The 20,229-nt window shown below is 34.3% G+C and overlaps 1 protein-coding gene across 6 annotated transcripts in view; it reads right to left on the bottom strand.

Annotated features, from left to right (window-relative positions):
- CEP170 (centrosomal protein 170) overlaps window positions 1-20,229 on the bottom strand; it is a 91,806-nt gene that overhangs the window by 42,325 nt on the left and 29,252 nt on the right. For 5 of the 6 annotated variants that reach the window (XM_061991061.1, XM_061991058.1, XM_061991057.1 and 2 more), the window contains 7 exons: window positions 17,620-17,709; window positions 15,032-15,113; window positions 14,498-14,553; window positions 14,225-14,387; window positions 12,164-12,298; window positions 3,855-4,331; window positions 658-1,298 (listed from right to left, as the gene is read on the bottom strand). In XM_061991061.1, coding sequence (XP_061847045.1) covers window positions 658-1,298; window positions 3,855-4,331; window positions 12,164-12,298; window positions 14,225-14,387; window positions 14,498-14,553; window positions 15,032-15,113; window positions 17,620-17,709 — 1,644 coding nt within the window. The remainder of the gene's footprint in view (window positions 1-657; window positions 1,299-3,854; window positions 4,332-12,163; window positions 12,299-14,224; window positions 14,388-14,497; window positions 14,554-15,031; window positions 15,114-17,619; window positions 17,710-20,229) is intronic. The other variant, XM_061991060.1, reaches the window with a different exon arrangement.

Here is a 20,229-nt window from a genome sequence, read left to right on the forward strand (position 1 = left end):
TCTCCTTACCATACATTACTGTTGAATTCAAAGAAAGTGTTATTTGCAGTTGTCTAACTATATATACTATTTCTATTGTTATCAAGAAGCAAAAGTTACTTGGTCATCATGAGATTCCTAAGCCTAATGAAGTATAAAGCTATTATTTAATCTAGGAAAATGACATATAACCATTTCTGGCAAATAGAAGCATCCTTATACTTATGCTTTATACTACATGCTGAAATGTAACTTAAGTATAGAACACATGTATAATCTATTTCTAGACGATAATTTGTATGCAACTAATTTATATACGGAAAACTACTAAGACTATAGGACTTTAAAAAAAGATGAGTATTAACACAGGACCAAAAACTCATTTCTAACATCTGTCATAAAAATACCTGTTAATTGTATTCTGCTGTGTAGTATTCTTACAGTACACAAATCTTTTGAAAACACATTAAAACCAACAAATGAAAAGAACAGTGATATCAATCAGGAATAATTTTTAGCAAAATGCCTGCTGCTGCTGTTACAACATTTTGTATTTCATCATTATAGACTGGCATAAAAACTTGTTTTAAAGCAGCAGCTTTAATAAGTAGAAGTGGTAGACTGTTGTCCACACATCGCATACCACTTTAACTTCAGTATACATTTTACGTTTCTCACCTTGTCAATCATTTTACGGGCTTCCATTTCTTCAGAATTGGGATTTTCCAACTCAATAGTGTAAGTACCTTTGTCACTCTGGTCATCCTCATTGTCTTTTTCAGTAGCAGCAGAAACATGTTGGCTTTTCGACTTTTTGTCGATCTCCTGATTCGGACAAGGCCTATGACCAAGGCTTCCCGAACTCCTCAATAATGCAGCTTGTAAGACAGGTAATGCAGCAGAAGGTTCTTCTGATTTTTGTTTTAGAAGTTTAGCATGAACACCATGTACTGCTCTGTGATGCGATGAGCCAGCTTGGACAGATGAAGGGACTGTTTTTTCTCCTGATGTAGGTTTCACTCTTTCAGCTCGTGCATGAGGTGTTGGAGATTCTGGGCACAGAGCTCCTACATTCTGAGAAAAAGAGTAAGAACGTCTCTTTCGAGGATGGTCTTCATCAAAAAACTCAATCATAAAGGCAGTCTGACTCAAACCAGTTTGCTCTTGCTGCTTTTCTGTAGAATGGACTTTCTGGTGTGACTTTTTCAGGTCTGTGTGTTGATGTCTTAAGTGTTCTTCAAGTGCTGCCCTTTTACTGTAATGTCGGTGTGCACCAGCATTTTCTGAATCACTTTGTGTACCATCATCATGCTTATTTCCTACAAGCAAAGTAAAAAAAAATATCACAATGAAACAAACACAAAACCCCCACTCCAATCCAACAAACAATCAAGCTAAGGAAGAAAATTTCAAATTGGTTTTCTGTTTAGATTCCAACAGCTTTCAGTTTCTGACTCTACAAATTTTGTACACATCCTGGTAAAGCATTCAGCTTGCTATGAGTCAAAGAATGAAACACATTATACATGATCAGTAACAGGGGTATATTTGAATTACCCTTTTCACCAATATCCTCATCTGTGAATACTTCTCAGTGACTTACAAAAGACAATATTTTACCAGCTGTTCTATAGTATTTCTCCAAACTATATTAATTTTGTGACACAACCAGCTGTTTAGAAATGACTACTGAAACTTTCTAGGCAGGGTTAAGAGGAAAAAGAAAACCCTAAAACAGTTCTTCTGATAGCTGAAAATACCCATTGAGAGCCACAGTTCATATGTTGAATTCCTCATATATTTACAACAGTTTATCATAAGAAATGTCCATTGAAAACTGGAATGAATTCTCTGTTGCTCTTTCCAAGAAGTACAACACTCCTCAGCATCTGAATGCATATAGGCAGAATAGTTGTTATTATTCATTCCATAAACTGCTTCTACGAATAAGGATTCTGTATTTAAGAAATCATCTATCCACCTATAAATACACTTCGCAGTGATACCTGAAAATGTATGGAAGGCTGTGTATACATATATAGTAAGTCACATTTAACACAGAATAACTTGACATATAATGAATGTGTCTACACTTACTTTTTAGCTCAGTTCCTGGGAAAGAACTGTTTTACCTTCTCTGAACTCTTTGGATAAAGTGTTGCTCATGTATACACATAATGTAATTTTTTTTTTTTTTAATTCTCAAGAGAATACTTCTGTTAAGGTTTTCTCACATGGAATATGTAGCTACTATTCAGTTAAACAGTCATCACATATTGGGAAACCTTACTTATCAGACTAGTAGCACTGAATACACAGTTGAAATCCCAGCTTAAACTCACATTTGCTACTTATTTGTAACAGTGCCTAGGAACTTGATGTGATGGTTCGTATACTTTCATATAATAACAATAAATACCACCACCACAGTGAAAGTCATGTAACATAATATTAGCAGTGTGACTTCAGTACAGGACATTGTAAGAAAAAGTAGAAGAGAAAAAAAAAATTAAAGTTTTGTTCTTCTTTTTAAATTAAACTTTCAAAGAGGCTAAGTATATTCTCCGCCTTTTTGATTTTATAAAATACCAGTAATGAGTGAGAAAATGAATACATCACAGAAGATTACAAAACTCAAGGATTTATCATGGCCATATGCATCCCACAATTTACACCTTTTTCAGATGAAAATTTCTGAAACTTTGAGGAGTTTCTGCTAGGAAAAGACTAAAATGTTGTAAACAAAACCTTTCCAATTTATCAGAGTTATATAGCTAATATATTAAAGAATGTTCATGAATGTAACACAGTATCATGAAGACCCAAGAATGCTCTGTGATATAGTCTAGAAGAAATGCTATACTATTATCTCAATGCTAGCGCATTGATGTAGTTCTGTTTTCAAAATAAAGCTTTTAACTTAATTTGGAAGAGTCAGTCTCAAAAATCAGACTTCTGATCAGTAAAACAAACCATGTTATATGCAGTCCCAGCTAGTTCAAGAGCTAAACATGACAAATATAGAATCAAGAAAAATGGGAATTACAGGGTTAACCTGTGAAATTAATAACAGAAAACATGAGAGACTTCAAGTCTTCAGAAGTTTTTATTCTGGAAGTCTGAACGTCATCGGAATCTTCATGTGAACATAAAACCTACTTTCTTGTCCATTTTGCTAAGTGGCATACAAAAGAAACATTTATTACACTTAACATTTGATTTATTTGAAGCATCACTTTCAGCAGAAAATGAACATGTAGAATCACCTGGAACTCCATTCAATGGCAGTACTCTTATAAATAATATATTCTACTAGCTTAGTATAAAAATTGAAGCTCTTGATCTATTTCAGATTCCTGACTCAAACCTGAGTCCATCATACAAGACTGACTTAAGGAGAATTAACTTTATGGTGTATTCTTTGCCATAAATGATTCTCTTAGAGGACATGAATAGTCACAGAACATATGGTAATGGAAGAGATGATAAAAGCATAGTTTGAACTTCAGAGCTTTGATTCTAAAAAGCAATTGAACTTTTTAAAGTAATGATTGGGGGAAATAAAATATAGAAAATTTAAGGTTTGGAGTTTTTTTCCCTTTTCCCTTTCAAGACCAATGTTTTAAATACCCAAAGTTTTCAGCTGTACTATATCTTCAATTAGTACACACATTGCAAGATAATTTAGGATTTGGTTTCTTATCCTCTTTTTAAGACTTAATATCGTAATAAAATTTCCTGGCACAGATCCTTGCGCAAACGTGGAGTATCTGAGATTTTAACTGTACCCTGCAAGGGCCCAGGGATCCTTGTGAGGATGCTTGTAAGGAATCATTGCTTTCAGAAACAAGCACAGCTGGAATTATTCACTTTACCTTTCAGTCTCTTCAAGTACACTGGAACATCACTCTTAATACTTTTGGAATCCTCCTCTGTTGGTTCCCATATCATTCTAGGAGGGTTGTTTTGTGCTAACCAATCTGCTACTTTGCTCTCTGCAGCCATCATGACTGTTTGAAGCCCAGGCAGGTCCTGACCACTGGAGGAAGAAGGCTTTTTTGACTTGTGACGCTGTTCAGATGTGAATTTTGTCACGTGATCTTTGATGGTTACTTTTCCTGGAGTGTTGTCATCAAATTCAATGGTAAAGGAAGCATGCCCTGCACTTGCTGCATGGGAGCTTTGAGTGTCTTTTGTTGGAATTTCATGAATAGTGCTCTCTGCTACCTGTGAAGGTTGAGGGAATTCTTTTGTAGGGATTTCAAAATAACTTGGTTCCCTACAGAAAGGATAAAGTTCTTCATTTGCAGTTGCAGATTGCTCCTCAGCTTGCTTGGCATCTGTGCTGCATCCTATTAAGAAAAATAAAAAATAGATTTCACAATACTTGGGAACTTGAGATTCTTCAAGAAGTTTCAAAACACCTGTAAAGGCCACTTGAATAATTTCTGGAATGAACAGTAGGATTGTGGAGAAGACTGAGCAACGTAGTTCTGAGTGATTGTAGTTTCCTACAGTATGAACTTTGGCTGTAAGAGTGTAAAGTGGCAAAAAGCTCACTTAAAATTCATCAAAGGAAATTTGTATTCCAACAATTTTTAGACGATGTAAAGGTCAGATGAGTTGCTATTATCACACTGAAAACAGGTAAATCATATTAGAGAAATAGTTGAGATGGTCACTAATTGCAATTCCAATCTATCAGAAAAACATCAAAACAAGGAGTCCCCAAAATAAGTGCTAGTGATCTGACCTTCATCTCCTGTGGCTGATAGTATAAATTTGTTTGGTAAAATTCTTTGGAAAAATTCAAACATTAACGCAAGACAAACATTAATTCTGTCTTGAAAAGTTTAACACTGATAAGCACTGGAAATTGTTTTGGAATTCGAAAGCTAAACCCAAAGAATTGAGATAAATCCTACTGTTACCTGTTCTTATTTATTTCCATAATTTGTAGATTAACAGAAAAAGTAACAGTGGATGGAAGCATGCGTAATGTTACTAAGTCTTGCTCTAACTGGGTGAAGGGATCAGAATGTGGCAAAAGCATGGGGTTTTAAGTCCCACTGTACAGATTGTACAAAGGTTAAATCTTCTTGTCGTTGCAGCAAAGCTATCAATATGCCTTTAAGAAAACAGATCTTCTGGTTGCATTTCATGAACTCATAAACTAGCCAAAATACATGGTATAGAGATGTGCTACAAGCAACAGATGCTTGAGATGTTCACAGCAATGGCAAGTTACATTCTAGCAAAAGGATTCTCAATAGTTCTGACACGATTTATCATGAAGCACATTTAGATGCTTAAAAAATCATTTTAGGTTGCCAAGTAAAGGAATAAGAACACAAATAATATATTTCTGGCTCTAAAAAATAGCTACACTATATCATCTGAGATAGTTAACATCTGTGTATGAAAGTACTATGCAATAAGGTAGTAAAGAAAACATTTATATTTGAGGCAGGAGTTTAAGGGGTAAAGGATGCTGGATGGCATAACATGACTATGCTGTTCTTCACAAAGACATGCTTCTTGTGAAGATTTAGGAAAAGGTTAAAAACTTAAAAAAAAACAGGATAGTAATTTGGTATAGAGAAATACCTGAAAAAGTAAAAAAAAAAAAAAAGGAATGTTAGAAAACGATAGGAAGAAAAACAGACATTCTTTATTATTACCATGCTTGTATACCAACAGGATAAAAAAATTCTGATCCAGGTAACACATCTGTTTTAATTTATTTTATCTAAAAGCAGCTGTTGAAAACACAAAAGGTGTTCAGAATTTCTCTCATATTCCAAGAATACCCCAGTTAATGCTTTTGATTGCACTGCACCTCATCTCTGTGCGGTAGTTTTCAGGCACTGTAACAGCAACTCACAACTTCCCTCCGTGGGAGATGCAATATCATTTTAGTCCCCTTCCTGAAAACACTTATGCCAGCAGACAAAGAATATAGAACAAACCTATTTTACTGACGTGACGGTCATTAAAGGGGTTCCTATGTAGATACCAAAAATGTATAGAAATAAACAAAAGTCACACTTTGCAGCTAATTAGTGTCAGGTCAACGACCATGATTCTCTGTTTCATCCCAGCTAACAAGTTGCAAGGGATCAACCTCTAGTAGGATTAAATCTACAGCCAGGATCCTCACAGTATGCAACACCATCACTGAACAGGAGAGTAATTCACATGTACTTCATTGTTTTTCCTATGGTTCTATTCAAAGCTTCAAGCCCACAATTTCATGCAATTCCTGTAATCAATAATTAAGCAAAATAGAGTGATCAATGGTTCTTCAAAAGATAACTGGCTAAGTATGTTGTGAGAAATAATTCTCCTTTTGGGACAGGCAAGAGCAATCTACTAGCCACACAATAAGCAGCATTTTTCAGCCAATATGAACTAACTTGACAAACGTATTGACATTTACAAATATCTAAATGGAGGATGTCATGAGGTTGGGACATCCTTTTTTTATATTGTAGCTAGCAACAGGACAAGGGGTAATGGGATGAAGCAAGAACACAAAAAGTTCCACTTAAATATAAGAAAAAACGATTTCACCGTGAGGTTGACGGAGCAGTGGAACAGGCTGCCCAGAGGGGTTGTGGAATCTCCTTCCTTGGAAGTCTTCAAGACCCACTGGACATGTTCCTATGCGACCTGATCCAGGTGAACCCACTTCTGCAGGGGGGTTGGACTAGATGATCTCTAAAAGTCCCTTCTGACCCCTACCATCCTATGATTCTATGAACTGGTTCATTGACTTCTTTTGAAAAGGGTAAGATTGAAGCCAAACTGTATCAGATGTAGGGTAGGTTTAGGATGAGGGGATCTGTAACACTCGCTTATCAGCATTGATGGACTATTTCATTAAAATGTTTTACTGTGAAACTTGCAAGCAATAAACTTAAAATTTGAAATCAACTATTTGTACTATCATGACAGAGTATTTTATGCTAATATTTTGCATTAAACAGATGCTATAATATGGTTTTAATCTAAATTCAGAGTGAGTTTCATCAAAAGGAATGAGAAATTGAACTACAACTAAATTGCAATTTGTTCTAAACTAGAAAAATTATTTAAAATTAAATAATGAAAAACATCTGAAGCACAAGTTATTTTTTATTTCTTACAAATATTTTAATTCTGAAGTAATTGCATTTTTAGAAGAGTTAAATACACTAAAATTGATGAGAATGACCAACTGAAAATGAGCAAAAAAACCCCCATAGATCCTGATCTGAACCCCCCTTCAGAACTTTTCACCCAAATTCTGAACACAAGTCCTTATAGTTTTCTAAATATTAGAGTGATCTATAAAGTAGCCTTACCTTTGAAATCCTATTATAAAAAGTCATCTGCCAAGATGAAGGAAATTACGTATCAGATAGCTTTAAGAGAAACCTCTCAAGGATATAGCGTTCATCACAGCACTATTAATTTCTAAACAGAACAAGCATAGTAAATGTACAGAAAAAAGGCAACTGTGTGGAATTACTGGTGTGCTTTCAGGAAACGAGGGGACAGATGGATAGTAAACTGGAATCTCTTCAGGGTCTGAAGAGATTTCTGAACTGGCAAGAGTGAAAGAAAAAGGACAGAAAGAACAAAGATATCTGCAAGAAAGGAGCTCTCATTCTACAAGGGTCTAGAGTTACAAAACAACTGTGCAATAGTTTCTACAGGTCAAGTAAGAAAGCAATAACTAGCTAAAGAGGTGCAGGAGTATTAATGAAATGACGACTCTAGAACAGGCTAAGGGGAAAATTGTGATACTTGGGAAATCATAGGCTTAACTAAATGGAGATTTGGGGAGTTTCTTTATTAGTATAATCTCAGAGATGATCCTCAGAAAAACAAAATTCACTTTGTGAGATTAGCAGAACTGATTACACTTTCTAGGACTTTTTGTTTTTTACGTTTTCTTTCTTAAATTACACATAGAAACAACTAGAATCTTACAATTTTACTTGCCAACCTGGACAAGAAATGTCATGTGTTCTGTGCTGCGCAACACAATATCAGGTATGCAAGAAACTGCTTGTGTGCCTGAGCATATTATCATTTGCAAAGATAGGATGAGATCTCAAAAAATATTTTTTTATAGTCTTCACATTTTATAGAAAGGTTCTTTTCTTCTACCTTAAAAATTCAAGTTTAAGAATAAATTTGCAAAAGAATATGATCTGAAACTTACAAAGCACTTGTTGAAAGACACATCTGTAAATCTGGAGTAAAATATTTACCTGCAAAATATGTAGCAGCCAAAATACCAAATTTACACAACAACAAATATTTTTTTATTTGTTAGCTTTATATTTTGCACTGTGCAAGGATATGTTTAATGAAAAAAAGCTGAAATTATCACTTTCACTACCAGAATTTCCTTTTTCCTTCTCTTTTTCACCATATCACTAATTTTTATTTCCCACTTACCCTTTCCTTTTTTGCTTTATAGTTGAAGCACATTTTTCATTTGTTATTTAAATACTAGATGGCAAAAAATACATGTAATGATTCACACAGTACTAGATATCTTTGTCTCTTCATGTCATAACCTGTCTTATGAAATAATACCAATACTGATCTAAAATTCTAAATTAGTATTATATAGAAATCCCCACCTTTCATAATAAATCCTTTAATTGCACGCTTTAAAGGAGTTAAAGCAACAAAATAAGAATCTTAGTTAAATATATTGCTGTGATGGCTCTAAAAAGTTCCGTAAGCTGCCCATGACATACCATGTACATTCACTGCTGTAGCTTTGCAAAGCAAACCTTACATATGCAGTACTTGCATATATTCCAGGCCCAAACTCAACAAAATTCTAGAACAAACTTCTAGGAACTTTTATGTTAACACTACTAAGTAAATGTGTGTGTCATCTCCTACACATACAGATTATGTTGCTAGTTCTATAATAATCGTCAGTCTACTTTACCTTAAAATGAAATTGCTTCTCAAATGCAATGTACATTTAATCTGATATATTGTCACACAATGCTGGCAAAAGAAACACATCAAATGGAAACAATACTTCAGATTTTTCTTAGATTTCTCATAAAGGAGTGATGATTTAAAATTTTACAGCTACTACTGAGATCAGCAGAGAATGTAGTTGCTTTTCCAGGAAGTGCGAGTGTAACACATGGTAATTATAGTAAGTACACACCCAGTAAACTGGCCAGTAACATGCAGGTTAAACAGCACAGATCAAGTCACACAAGGTGTATAAGCAACGGTTCATTCTAATATGGACTAACAGAGCTACAGATCATTAAATCAGAGCAACATACATATCTGAAAAAAACAGGTTTTTTCCTTTGGAGTTTTCCACCCTATTCTGCTCTATTTGCAAATAATTTCCATTAGTGAGTTTCTGCGGTAACAATGAAACAATCTTATTAACTTCAGACTGTAAAGACTAATTGTCTATAGTTGGCTTGGCAGAATCTAATCTCTCATTTCAATCTCCTCATTAAACCTTTCCCCATCTGTTAGAATTTATGCCTTCTTTTCTATTCAGTGAACAATTGTGTACCAAAACATTACAGCATGAAGCAGGTTCTTCACAGGATTAATTTGTTAAAAAATATCAGGATTATTTGTTAAAAAATCATATTGATTTGAGATACTGAATAAAAAGTTTAAGAACATATGAATGCAAACTCACCTCTAACATACTAACTTTAAGACAGTTTATCTTTGGAAGCATGTTCCAAATTACCGTTTTAAATACTTAATGCAATTTATGCAAAGAACAAGTAACTTATGAAAGAACAAGTAACTGCATTGATCCTGAACTTTTTTTATTAAATCAATCTTCATTTTTTATTTTAAAAATATCCAAACATGACAGTCTTATGAACTTTCCAATTTCTTTTCATTATATTCATCTATGTTATAAAACCCAAGCGCATGATGAAAATACATATTACCTTGTTGAAAACTAACTTAAAGTTCCCACAGAATGTAACTGTAGGCCAAAAGCTTCTTTTTTTATTTTAGAAGTACATGAAAATATTCATAGGGGTTTTTTTTCCTTTTTCTACACAGATATAGTTAGTGTTCTGAGACTGAGGAAATGTTCCCATAGAGAAAAATGTCAACTCTGATACGGTCTGAAATCTCAGGCTCCTTGTCAACAGTACTAAAAAACACCTACAATAGTGAAAACACCAGACTAATAACATGTGTGACTAATGTGATTAAGTGATCTAGATAAATAAATTACTAGTCTGTACATAGGATTTTTGTTCCACACCCTTCCAAATTCAATTGTTTTGTAAAAATGACAGTTTGGAGTTTTGTTTTTTTTTCCCAGCAGTGTCTTCCTGTAACATTTCACATAAGCTTTTTCTATATCACATGCAGATTTATTAGTCTTTCTGTTTGCGGAAAAAGAGGCTATTCCTACACTTTACTTCACAGAATCACTGAATCTCAAGGGTTGGAAGGGATCTCAAAAGATCATCTATAGTCCAAACCCCCGGCCAGAGCAGGACCTCCTAATGTAGGTCACACAGGAACTCATCCAGATGAGTTTTGAATGGTTTCAGAGAAGGTGACTCAACAACACATCTGGACAGCCTGTTCCAGTGTTTTTATTAATTCTATTTGTAGGAGATAAATTCATGATTAAACAACGACAAAATCAAAAGGGATGTTTTTAGACATAACTTCAGTAATGGGGACATTTTTGACATGCTTTGCCTTAGTGAAATCATCATAAGGTATATGAAGAATAGAGAAGATCGTCTAAAATTTTAAACAGTGTTTAATTGATTTTGTCTGCTTATTTTTCATATATGTACACATTGTAAATACAAACGAACAAAACCAAAAGTCCTTCTTAGCAAGTACAACTTTGTACAATAAAAATGCATATTAGAAATCCCTTTACATGCTTTGTACCATGCTCTTGTATTTATCAAGAGTTTTTTAAATGAGTGATCAATGTTTCTGCCACAGTTCCCAAAGTAACCTTCTAACTTCCTCTCAAACTAACTGAGGAAGTGGAATCTGTTCCAGTAGCAGGTGAAAAAAAGTTTGTTTAGATATGTAAACCAATTGATACAAAATTGTTTCTGAAAAAGCAATTTTAAATTGTGAAAAAAAGAATAAGAATGTTACTAAGTAGAAGCTGGAATCTCATGTCATACCTTGTTACTGGCATAACATCAGAAGTACAGACTTCAGAATATCACTTTTTAATAATCATACATTTAACTAGGGCAAATAACATGTATGGTTTCTTTCTACTAGCTCAAATCTTAAGGGACTTACTTTAATGTTTGAGTGCTAATATGAAAAAGGTCATTAAAGGGTATGACAAAAAACTGACTACAAAAACGTTGACTTCATTACACTGAAGGTTTAAGTTAACCAAAGCAATTCTTCCTACTATTATAGGAAGAGAGAAATTCCCATCTCAGTTAAAATACATTAAAAAATGCAACACTTAAACTGTTGGGCCTTAAATACATATTTGAATAGTTAAATGTGTTGAATTTTTGTCCTACCTTGACTAAGTTTTAAGGTTATTATCTTCATGAGACTAGCACTCTCTTTATATTCCTGATAATAGATCTAGAAACCTAATTATAGACACTAGGATTTAAGTTTTGGCAATATATACTGTGTATAGCAAAGCTAACTAAAAAATAACCCACCAATTTAACTTTAGACTAAACAAATCTTTACTGAAAGAACTATAAAATGCAATTCTCACTAACGGACCATTATTGAATTACAGGAGAGAATGCCAGCACAGATCACCTTATATAGCTAAAAGTCAAATACAAAAATAATACAGCACATTTCAGAAATTATTTTGATAAAATATCCCTATACATCTCTAATTTTAAGCATATGAAATGAAAGATATGGATTACATTGATAAGGCACAATGATTCAAGTAACATTTCCTGACAACAAACTGTACTATATACTAGAAAATTGATATATGTAATATTGGTCTCTGTAAATCCATAATTTCTCACAAAATATTCTTTTTTTAAGCCAACTGAATTTTAATAGACTTTCATCTATGCAAATTGTCGATGATAAAGTTCCAAACACTAGTATCTGTTTAATATCCAACTTAAGAATATATGCACTTCATTAAAGGGAAAAAATTCACAAAAAAACAAGACAACAGACTTACCTGAAGCCCCTGTATCTTGCATTTTTTCTTCAGGCTTGCTATCAGGCTTACAATCACTTTTTTCATCAGTTTCATCATCACCCCACCAGGCTGGCTGTCCATACAAAGGCGTCCCACGAGGCATAGCAGAAAGATCTAAAAAATAACCCCAGAGCAGAAGAAAGTTCAGTTTAGTTGTGACAAGCCTGGAAGTTTAAGTAAATTGGATGCATGCATTTGCCTGAACACAAAACTAACTTGAAGGCTGGATAACTGATCTGGGTTCTAAATATAAAAGCTTACTAATGACGTGTTCAAGACTTCTGGCACAAATGTTTATGAAAAAGGCAGCTGACGTCTCTTATTGTTACCCTTCTGTTTCTGTAAACGTTATTTTCTGCTTTCAGTTTGAAGTCATCAGCATCCCAGTACGTTCCTAAACACTGTCCACTGCTACTTCTATGAGAAGTTTCTCACTTTTACCATGTTGACCTTTCACTGAAATTTGAACTCACTTGCATGAAAAACTGATCAAATTTTGCACTGTCGCCAAGGTTCCAAATTGCTGACAGCTACAAAAGAGTGCTCAAAGTTACCTTGTGTAAGACTACACCAAGCACAACAATTTTGAAGTGTATTTTTAAGAAGTTAATAGTTAAATTATAGTACAGTTTAAAATGCTATTGCTTACATAGAATGTATACACCTGACTAAACACATGTAAATGTAAAGATTAAATATGAAAAAAAACCACTGATATAATTAAGATTTCTACCTGATCTCTTAAAAGAATACTTTACCATATTGAGATTTCGATATTTTAGTATCATATAGACATTCTGAAGATATTTCAGAGGTCTTAATATAAAATGACATGATCTACTCAAATCCGTATTAGCACCTTGTCTGTTACTCTGTCTATCACGAACTTCAAAATTTTTTTTTCAATGTTTTATTTCATTCTTCTTACTTATTTCATAGCCAAAATTCTCAGTATGGTTTGAAGACATTAAATGCTTCCTTTTTTTGAACAGTATTATGCTTTTGTCAATATTGACCTGCTTTTAAAAACCTGATGGTTGATGCTTGTGTAATGAATTAACAATACTACATAGTTATGTGTAAGATGACAAAATATTCCATTGTGCTCTTTATGAAAATTTGAGGACTTCGATGCTGAAAAGCCATACTAAATAGGAACACTGAAGAGATAGTCTTTATGTACCCTGAACAGGATGCCTCACCAGCCAACAAAACAAACAGGTAAATTATAATACCACAGAATCCTATATGTGGGGAAGCGAACTCTTTGAAGTGTCTCTTCCAGAAGAATGGATTAAACCTAAACAAAACCATACAGCCTTGACCTAAGGAGTCAGACCTAGTCAGGTCCAAATAAAGGAAGACACAACACCCGATTTTTTTCTTATTCTTGTGGTTATTTCCTGGAGTAACACGGGAAGTTACTATAAGGTGAACAATAAACTTTAATGAGTGTAACATGGAAGTTAAAGATACCAGCAGCAGAGCCACCACGACACTTTATATAAATAAGAAACATGATGTAGAAACAAGACTGAAGTTACAGATTCTAAAAATTTTTAAACTACAATAGGATACTCAAGTTCTATCCTAACATATCTAACAAGGAATTGTAATTAAAAAATTCAAGCAAAAATACCACCCATTTTAAAAAAGGAAACAAAAGAGATGGGGGAAAAAAAAAAAGCACTTGACAAAGATGTTGGTAAAAAGTACTTATTGTTCCTGAACAAATGTTTTTAGTTAAACTGCAGAAAATAGTACTTTCCTGTCACAAATGCTGAAAGTTTGTGATTTTAGGAAGAACAGATACAGAAATCTGATAAATGCTGAATACATGTTAAAGAGTTTTCTTAATACATGGACGATAGAGCAAAAAAGGCAGAAATTCCATTTCAGAAGTTATTAATTACACTTAAGATATGTTTAAAATTTCTCATGTGTAGTTTTTACTATTTACAGAGTTTCACAAGCATCCTACTAAAGCAAATGAACTTCCTTTCTAAGTTTGTGTGATTCTGCAGAAAAAATGAACCTTACCCATCAATTTCTCCTCAGATTTCAATGCTTCTGTAGTTTTATGGTGCACTTCAGCTGTTGAGTCTGTTACCTTGGACTCTGAGCTTTTGGAAGTGGTTTGCTTCGATCCCTCTGCTTCTAAAGATTTTTGGGATAACTGGAGTTGGCTTGTGAATTTTTCATGCTACGTAACATTAAACAGAGAAAAAAAACCACTTTCAGTGACTGGAAAAAGCTCCTATGTTACCAGATAATCACACGATGACAGGACATCTAGGAACTGCATGTTGTTACCTTAAGTGCTTCTTCAGGGACTCTCATCTCTCCTCTGACAACTGTAAAAAGATTAGTATGTAGGAAATGCTAAGGCAAACACAGTTCTGCAGCCTATTCTGCCACTTCAATGGTGACACTTCTACAAATATGTCACTGTTAGGACCAGTAGGAACAATAATATTCATAAAAGCCAAAGAACAACACAATTATTTACTAGTTGTAAATAGAACATTGAGTAGATACCTTAATATTGCAATAATAAAAGATCTCTATTTTTTTTTTTCATTCCATGGTTTGCTGAGTAATTACTTGTGATCTTTTCTCCATGTATAGTCTCATAGGAAACACATATTTGTGCATTTGCCTCAAAGAAATGAGTCTTTAGCAACATAGAAGCTATACATTAAACCTGCCTAATAAGTATTTTTGTAGCAATGAGACAAATAAATATGTTGAAGTTGCTTCTTAAAGTGTATGAGAATCCTCATTTAACACAATCATATTTTTAACAGGAAAAGTGTGTCCTGGCACTGTGCATTTTTGTGGCAAGGATATCATATCCAAATCTCAATTTATCTTCTAACTTCAGAGTGATGTATGTCTGTTCCGGAATCCTCACATCATTCACAAAAGTCTACAGAAATAAAGGAGGACAGAAAGAGATACTATTAAATTAGAAAAAAAAAATGACAAATCACTTAAATAATTTTTATAAAGAATTTTTCACCATCACATTTTTTCTGCTGGTGATTCACCATGGAATTAAACTACAATTTTAAATAGCCATCTGTTTTGCTAAATATTTCAAAAGAAAGGTACAACACCAGTTGCTAAGCAGGCTGCTGACATCATACTGGCCTTGAAAAGTTTCATACAAGTTTAATCTTGTTAGCAGTATTTACTGAACTGTTGATTAATGTCCCCTCCAATTAGCACCTCCACTCATTATTTGGCTTTTAGTTTGCTTTTTCAACCTCAATTAGCTGTCAGAATTGATTTGTCATGACATTTGCATGGCATTCAACACTGGATATGAGTGTTTTGAAGCAGCTTATAATTTCTAAGCCTTATCGAAAGACTTAAAGGAAAAATGCAACAATTTAATGCATCTGAGTAACTCCCAACTCCAAATAGAGAAGAATTCACTGCACTGCAACTCTCAAAAAAGTAGGCATAACATCTGTAAACAGAAACATTATTATTATAAAAGCTAGCGGCAAAGCAGAACTAATTTTGACAACCTGACAATACCTTTTGAAAGTTCTGTTACTCTCTCCCCCTTGAAATCACTGATGGAAGTAGTTTGAGAAATCATACGTTTTTTCAGTGATCTGGAGGAAGAGATTGCCCACTACCACCAGCCATATCAACTGGCCATTAAAGGCAGTAAAGATTAACAATCAGTCTGATTTCAAAGTCTAGATAAAACCTAACAGCAAAATACAACATGGAATTTGCAAAAAGCATACTGCTATAAATTTAAAGAGAATATTTGAAATATATACAATGACTAACTAAAGAGGTAGTAAGGAAGAAGAATAACACATTCAAGTCCAAATGGATCTAAAAGGTGTCGTCTGAAAGAGTTGGAAACTAATTTCATTTCTGTGGGGAAAAAAAAAAATCAAAACCAAAAAACATAAACAAGGTTTGAAGTTAGATTATTCATACCCTAAAGAAAATTCTAGAAAGTCATCTATGTAAAAATCTAAAACAGACACAAGCCCCTATAAAAAATATGGAAAACAATAAAAATAAAAATTATTCCTTCATTGGAACTGATCTGCATCTTTAAAGATTGATGTACAGTCTTCGAAAGGCAAGCTACCAGCATCAAGCAAACTGTTGAGGTTTCTGACATCAGCAAGACTTGAAGTTCCATGTGGTCACTTTAGATACCAGAAAATAAGGACAATAACACACTAAGGTAGAAGTGGGCATCAGGAGCTGAGAGTGCTCTTCTCTCAACTTGCCTTTTTCCTGTTGGAGGGGAAGCTTAAACCTTAAGGTAGAGACTTCTCCCAGAACCTGCTATATAGAATCATAGGATGGTAGGGTTGGAAGGGACCTTTAGAGATCATCTAGTCCAACCCCCCTGCAGAAGTAGGTCCACCTAGATCAGGTCACATAGGAACATGTCCAGAACATCCTGAGTTACACACTGCTCTTAGAACTCTCCAAATTAGGCTGAACTTCCAATTGTAAAAGTGAATTGTTTCTTAAAACTGAATTTGTTATCTTCAGAGGAAACTCTGTATTGTGTCAGTATCTTCTAAATTCTCATCTCATATACACTGTGTGATACCACTCAAGATGATCTGCTCCAAAACTTTCCCCTGCACCAAGGTCAGGCTGACAGGCTTATATTTCCCCAGATCCTCCTTCCAGCCGTTCTTGGAGAAGGGTGTCACATTTGCAACCTTCCAGTAAAGGAGGATTTCCCTGCTGAGCAAGGACTGTTGATAAATTATTGAAAGTATCTTTGTGAGAGCTTTCATCAGCTCTCTTAGCACCCGTGGGTAGATCCCAAAGTAAAGAAACATTGTATATGCAATTCCTAGAAAAGCATTAATATGTAAAACGTCATATGAAGCTTTATTTTGCTCATAACTTTGCACTTTTCCTATGTTAGTTTATAAGAATATACCTTTATTCATATTTTGACAAAAAAGACACTGAAAAACTAAATGCAAATATAGTACTAGTTAAACAGGTTTACACACAACATGGTTATTTCATACTTTTTTTTCTATGTAAGAATTACAATACAGTTAAAAAGTCTTTTCTGTTTAAAAAAAAAGGGAGAAAAAAGGAAGATCAGATAAAATAAAAATTCATTTCTTAACCATTTTTAATAATATACTCAAGATTTTAACTTTTTCTATATTTCTGAACACACTCCTTTCTTTTGCATCTTTTCCTACTGCCAAGTATCTCTTATTAATGGAATTTACTGCAGCCCTTTAAATAATGTGCAGTGATAAACCCCTCCAAAGTTATGTTGTTCCTTTGAATGCTCCTTCATTTCCACTCACGCATTAAGAAAATATTAAGTCATGTTCTTTTTGCTCAAAAAATCCCCAAACCAAACAAACAGTCAAAAGACTAGGGCGAAGTATCCATTTCTAATGTTAGCTTACCCCATTCAAGCTGCCCAAATCCTTCACTAAGTGCTCATCTGTAGAGGCATCATAGTTGAGTACAGCATGTTGCTTGTCCACACTTCGTGACTAAAATATATTAAAGAAACAAACAAACAAAAAAAGTAAAAAATATCACAAGACAGCATTAATGGTTACTTCTTAACACAGTATGATTATTTTCTTTATATGAAGCACATTTATTACAATTATATGAAAAAGTTAGTCCCACATCTGAAAAATATCATTTTCTAACCATACTCAACTCTGGTCCTGGGTGCCCAAAGCAGAATCATAACATTAATTCAGAATATGTATTTTCTTAATGTGATTATAAGTTCAACCCAGTAATATTTTATCCAAAGATTTTGGTTTGCAGTTCACCATACTGCAGTTCATCATTGTTTAAGCTAACGTCATTAAATTCCCTTTTATTTGTGGCTCTCCCCTTAACTACATGCATCTTTCAAGACATGACTACGATTCTGTGGTATTGCTGCTCTCTCTGAAACACATTGTTTCCTGTCATGCATCAGTAAACCTTAGATTATGATACCTGGGATACTTACCATAGTATACAAACATTCAAATTGTTTCTCCTTGATCTCAATTTCCTAAACAAAGTAGCTATAGCATACTCACTAAAGGTCTAACCAGTTCTTGAATAACTATTCCCATCAGTCCTCCCTTAAGCACTTCCACTGTTAACCATTTCAACATTTTTTTATTTCACATCCAAATGCCAACTCATAGATCAAGAATAACTCTTGTTACTATTGCCCCTGAGTATGCTGCCTGCTTAACAGCTAAGTCCCTCTTTTAGCACTTCTCCATGGCCAAGTGTCTGCAGCCTGAGGTGCTGAATGCAAGCAAGAAAGAGGTGGGGCTGGATGTATGCTTCCTCCATGTACGAATGTACTCAACATCTTGACATCTTGAAGAGTTCCCAACTGGATGGAGCCCACAGCTCATCTTCCCCAGTTGTCCATGCATGATCTCAGTCTGTTTGTTTGTAATTCTGCTAATGCAGTATCTTGACATCATTACATAGCAGCAAGGTTCTCCCAATAGCATTCACTTCAGTTACAGGTTTGCATCTCTATCCTTGCTGTTTAACACACTACATAGCACTGAGAATGGTAAATTTCTGTCTGAGATTTTTGTGCTTATTTCTGTACCAGCACCTACACTCTGTCACTTCTAGGAGTCCCAGGTTATCAGTGTAACTAGTCAGTTCAAGGCATGAGAACATATAGTCATGACATATAAAGAAATGCTTTCTCAGAATCCCATGTTTATCATCTCATTCATTTCTCAAGTCTTCCTACTATTATTTTCTTTCTTTTCAATTTACTTTTCTAGTCTTCCTTTCCATGCCATATTTTGCTGCCTTGCTTTCTCCTTGAAGAAGTGAAATGAGTCCTATTTTACTTATTATTTATTGTTAGACTTTTCATTTGAGTCAGTTTGCGGTGCAGCCTTGAGGGGTATAGGAGGGCCAGGATATAAAAGAGTAGGGGACAGTTACAGAAAAGGCAAACAAACAAGGTCCCTGATAGTTAAGTGCTGTACTAGTATACTACATCAGTTGTGTCCTTGATGGTAGATGAAGATATACTAGTCTAGTTCATTTTCTACTAACTTTGTAATCTTGAAGTGTAAACAAGCTGTCACAATAAAATCAAATTCACTGATGTGGGTGTTCTGCTAAGCCTACAATATCAAGCAGAGATTACCCTTTTCCACACTCAAGTGATGCAGCAGTGCAAGCACAAGAATTACTCTAGCTCTACCTAGGTTATGGGGAAAACTTCTGAACTTCTTTCAACTATATTATTCAAATACATAGTAACCAATTATTTTATTATCTTCATGTTCTGTGTCCTAGTAAAAATAAGTTAAAAAGGACAGAAAAATATCTTTAAAGCTTCATGATATTTATGTTTTACTGCCTTTCAAATCTCTCATCTGACCTGGTAAGAATGATTACTCAAGTCCGTGGGTTTTAGAGAAACACCAGAAATAAAACAAAACAAGTGAGACAATCACTCAGCATTTCCTACAAAGAGATCAATGTCCAGACAGTGTTCTGAGCAGTAATTACCTTCCCAAAGCCCCCTCCCTCAGTTTTTATTGCCAAGCATGATACTATATAGCACAGAAAAACCATTTGGTTAGCTCGGGTCAGCTGTCACGGCTGGGTTCCTTCTCAACTCCTTGTGCATCTCCATAGCCATGTATGTGTAGGAGGAGAAGAGTGAGGGAAAACACCTTGAAACTGTGCACACACTGTTCAGTAACAGCTAACATACTGGTGCGTTATCAACAGTGTTTTGGTCACAAATCCAAACTGTAGTAATAGAAGGGCTTCCAAAAACACAATTAACTCCAACCCAGACAGACCCAATACAAAGACTTTATATGACTGCACAAATAAATAAAAATCACAGAATAACTGTCCAAAAAGCTCTACGAATACAAAGAGAAAAACTCCATCCTCAGTTAAAATAAATTTATAACTCGTGTTATTTTAGACAAAAAAAACCTTCAATTCAACCCAGACTACTAAGAAAATGTTCAGAATACAGAAAGTAAGAATATTCTTTGGAA

The sequence above is a fragment of the Colius striatus genome, chromosome 2 (genome assembly GCF_028858725.1).
Source record: "Colius striatus isolate bColStr4 chromosome 2, bColStr4.1.hap1, whole genome shotgun sequence".
Taxonomy (NCBI): domain Eukaryota; kingdom Metazoa; phylum Chordata; class Aves; order Coliiformes; family Coliidae; genus Colius; species Colius striatus.